Below are 3,830 nucleotides of genomic sequence, written 5' to 3'. Positions count from 1 at the left end.
TGTTTGGGGAACCAGAAGCCCAGCCAGGCCTGGAGGCAGGGGACTTCTGTGGGGCGGGGGTTTCTGAGGGAAAGTCTGAGCGGCTCTGTCACGGGGGAGGAGGGGCTTGGAAAGTCCTGGGCCAGTGTCAAAGCCAGCCTGTTTCCCGGAGTGCCCTGGTCATCCCGGCCCCAGGGAGAGGGAGAGGGGTACGTGCGCGCGCGGGGTGTGTGCAGGGCGGTGTGGGGGGCGTGCAGGGGGAGCCGGAGGAGGAGGAGGAGGAGGAAGAGCCAGCGCAGGGCCGGGAGGGCTGTGGCAGGCGGGCTCACACACACAAAGGCACACAGATGCGAGCCGTGTGAATCAGCCCGCCAGTGAGTCAGCCCCCAGGATTCCTGTCGGGGAGCGAGCGAGGCTGGGCTCAGGTCTGCGGGCCCGTCTGTGGGTCCGGTGCCCGCGTGCGTGTAGGTGGCTTGTGGGAGGCGGTGGGGAAGGTGCCACTGGTGTCCCGAGGGCGTTTGGGCGGCGGGGCTGGGCGTCCGCAGGCGCCAGCAGGAGCGTCTGGCCGCGCCTGTGGAAGGGAGCCTCCTGCAGCCCCGGCCCCCGGGTCCCCTGCACCCAGGCTCGNGCCTCCAGCCTCCCTCGGGCCCGGGGCTGAGAGCTTTCCCCCGTCCGTTCCAGGCCGTCTGTGCCCAAACCCCCGAGTGCCCCCGGCACCACCATGACCGGGCCGCTGAAGAGGAAGTTTGACCAGCTGGATGAGGACTCCTCCTCGCTCTGCTCCTCCTCCTCCTCCCTGTCGTCCTCGGGCCGCCATTCTCGCCCCTGCTCCCCGAGCTCTTCCGTCTCCCTGGCCTGGGACTCAGATGAGGAGGGCCCCTGGGATCAGATACCCCCGCCTGGCCGTGACTTCTGTGGCCCCCGGAGTTTCACCCGTGAGTGCCTCCCCTCTCCCCTGGGAACCGCCACACCCCTCCTTCCTTCCTGAAGATGAAGTTGGGAGGCCCTGACAAAGCCGTTCCGCCTCTGGAGGTCGTGGCCCCGTGGCTCCGGCTCCCCACCTTGTTCACTTCCTGTAACACAGTGTTACGAGGAATGCCCTCTGTCCAGAGGCACTTGGGCCCCGGGTAGAGTCACCCTTGACCTCGGGGCTCCCTGCCTAGGAGTCGGGCGGGACCGGGCTCCTCAGAGCGGCCGCGGGGCCTCCCTCCTGTTCCAGTTTCGTTTCCCCGGCCGCACACCCTGTCCCACCTACTGCACCTCTGCGGCCTCACGCCCCGCACCCCTGCGCCGCCCCGCACCCCTGCGCCGCGGGGCCTGTCGGGCCGGTCCCTCTCCTGTCCTGTCAAAACACTCTCTGGCGTTGCCTGAACGCAGTGGAAAGGTTTTGTTCCCGCAGTTACTCTTCAAGTGGCTTCATTTTGATTTCAAACTACCAGGACAGCCCCAAAGCGGGGGTCCATCCCTTGTTCCCGTCACTCCTGCCCCCGGCCCCGGGGGGCGTTTAGACATGTTTTCCTTTTTATTTTTTCAAATTGTTTTCAAATATTTGTATTTTTAGAGAGAGAGCAGGGGAAAGGGACAAAGGGGGGCAGAGAGAGAGAACCTCAAGCAGGCTCCATGCTCAGTGTGGAGCCCGACGCGGAGCCCCATCTCACGACTGTGAGATCATGACCCGAGCTGAAATCAAGAGTCAGACACTCAACCAGCTGAGCCCCCCAGGGACCCCTAGACATTTTTTTCCTAATTATCCCTGCCATGACATTTTAATACCCCAGATATGCTCGGTGTCTTTGTTTAGGTACTATATGTACATCTTTATGTTATGTCAGAAAAAGAGTATGATTTGCAGCACATGGACTCAAACAGTATGTTGACGGTTTCATAGTATAAAATCCAGTCTTGGAGTTTACTATAATGACTCTGTCAGGGGAGGAAAAACATGAGAGCCATTGTAGATGTTGGAGAACATTTGGAAAATGTTACGTCCCTTCTGGATAAGACCCTTGATAAGTGGGAATAAGTGGATGCTACCTTAAATGATTAAAAAATATGTGTCTCAACCCAAAAGCTGGCATTCTGATTAATGAGGAAATATTGGAAGCAGTCAGTCCAACTAAAGAAAAAGGTGAGGAGGCTGTCACCACTATTAGTTAACATCATTCAGTAAGTACTACCCAGGTAGCAGAGAGAATAAGAATTCTATATATTGGATTGAGACAGACAAAATAATGTATTAAGTTGAAATACATGAAAATGCCAATATTCAACTGTTTTATGGTAATTGCCTATGGTTCAATGTAATAAAAAGGAACAGTATAGGGGAGCCTGGGTGGCTTAGTCGGTTGAGCGTCCGACTTTCTCTTGGGTCATGATCTCGCGGTTCGTGGGTTCGAGCCCCGCGTCGGGCTCTGTGCTGACTGCCAGCTCGGAGCCTGGAGCCTGTTTCAGTCTGTGACTCCCTCTCTCTCTGACCCTCCCCTGCTCACGCTGTCTCTCTCTCTCTCTCGCCTAGAAATAAATAAAAAAAATATTAAAAAAAAAAAAGGAACAGTATACCGATATGTGTACAGAAGATACCAAATACATAGCTTATGGATCCGTATACAGTCCATAATTTAGAAAGGTAATCCCAAATAATAGCCTGTCTAAGCATGTCCTAAAATGCAGAAACTATAAAGGAAAAGATCAATATATTTTTAATTACATAGCCTCAGAAGTTATTTTGTAAAATGCCTTGAACAAAGATAAAAGACTAAAGGGGCGCCCAGGTGGCTCAGTCGGTCAAGACTCTGGCCTCAGCTCAGGTCTTGATCTCACCGCCAGTGGGTTTGAGCCCCACATCAGGCTCTGTGCTGACAGCTCAGAGCCTGGAGCCTCTTCAGATTCTGTCTCCTTCTCCGTCTCTGCCCCTCCCCCGCTCACGCTCTGTCTCTCTCCATCTCTCAAAAATGAGTAATCGTTAAAATTTTTTTTAAATAAAAAATAAAAGTAAAATATTTGCACAGATAGGTTAGATGATTAATATATCTAATGTCATATATAAAGAGCTCCTGCAAATCAATGATAAAAAACTATAGACTCTGACAAACGCTCTCACTTGGACTGGTGAGTAGCAGCAAGCCCGGGTTGGCCTAGGCGTGGCATTCGCATTTACCCGCTCTAACCCCAGCCAGGCGGGCTCCATTTCTTCATATCGGTTCAGATCCATTTCTCAGCGGTAGGAGATCAGAGGCGGGGCGTGAGCAGAGGCCATGCCGCGCCCCCCGGAGAGCTGACGCCCTGCCCCGCCCTCCCTGCCTTCCAGCCGCGTCCATCCTCAGGAGGGCTCCCCGGAAGCGCCCCGGCCGCGTCGCCTTCGACGGCATCACCGTCTTCTACTTCCCTCGCTGCCAGGGCTTCACCAGCGTGCCCAGCCGCGGCGGCTGCACCCTGGGCATGGGCCCTCGCCACAGCGCCTGCCGCCGCTTCTCCCTGGCCGAGTTTGCACAGGAGCAGGCGCGGGCGCGGCGCGAGAAGCTGCGCCTGCGCTTGAAGGAGGAGAAGCTGGAGGCCCTGCGGTGGAANTGGCGTCCGTGGTGCCCAGCCCGGAGGCAACACGTGGGGCGCGTTTGTCGCGAGACTGGTGGCTGTGGGGGCGAGGGCCCCTGCCTGGCTCTCACGGCCCTCCTCTCTCCGTGGGTACAGCTCACAGAGGCCGGGGTGCCCGAGACGGAGGCCAGCCTGCCGCTCACAGTGGACGCCATTGACGATGCCTCCGTGGAGGAGGACCTGGCCGCGGCCGTGGCGGGCGGCCGGCTGGAGGAGGTGACCTTCCTGCAGCCCTACCCGGCCTGGCTCCTGCGGGCTCT

At 57.3% G+C, this 3,830-nt stretch overlaps 1 protein-coding gene across 1 annotated transcript in view; it reads left to right on the top strand.

Annotated features, from left to right (window-relative positions):
• Positions 1 to 3,830, top strand: part of CSRNP1 (cysteine and serine rich nuclear protein 1) — an 11,264-nt gene that overhangs the window by 6,219 nt on the left and 1,215 nt on the right. Inside the window, exons 2-4 of the mRNA XM_077773986.1 lie at positions 661 to 914; positions 3,287 to 3,544; positions 3,665 to 3,827. Of these exons, the coding sequence (XP_077630112.1) occupies positions 661 to 914; positions 3,287 to 3,544; positions 3,665 to 3,827 (675 nt within the window). The remainder of the gene's footprint in view (positions 1 to 660; positions 915 to 3,286; positions 3,545 to 3,664; positions 3,828 to 3,830) is intronic.

This window comes from Crocuta crocuta, unplaced genomic scaffold (assembly GCF_008692635.1).
Source record: "Crocuta crocuta isolate KB4526 unplaced genomic scaffold, BGI_CrCroc_1.0 scaffold541, whole genome shotgun sequence".
NCBI classification, from domain to species: Eukaryota; Metazoa; Chordata; class Mammalia; order Carnivora; family Hyaenidae; genus Crocuta; species Crocuta crocuta.
The sequence above is the reverse complement of the archived record's forward strand: the minus strand, read 5'-3'. Positions and strand labels throughout refer to the sequence as shown.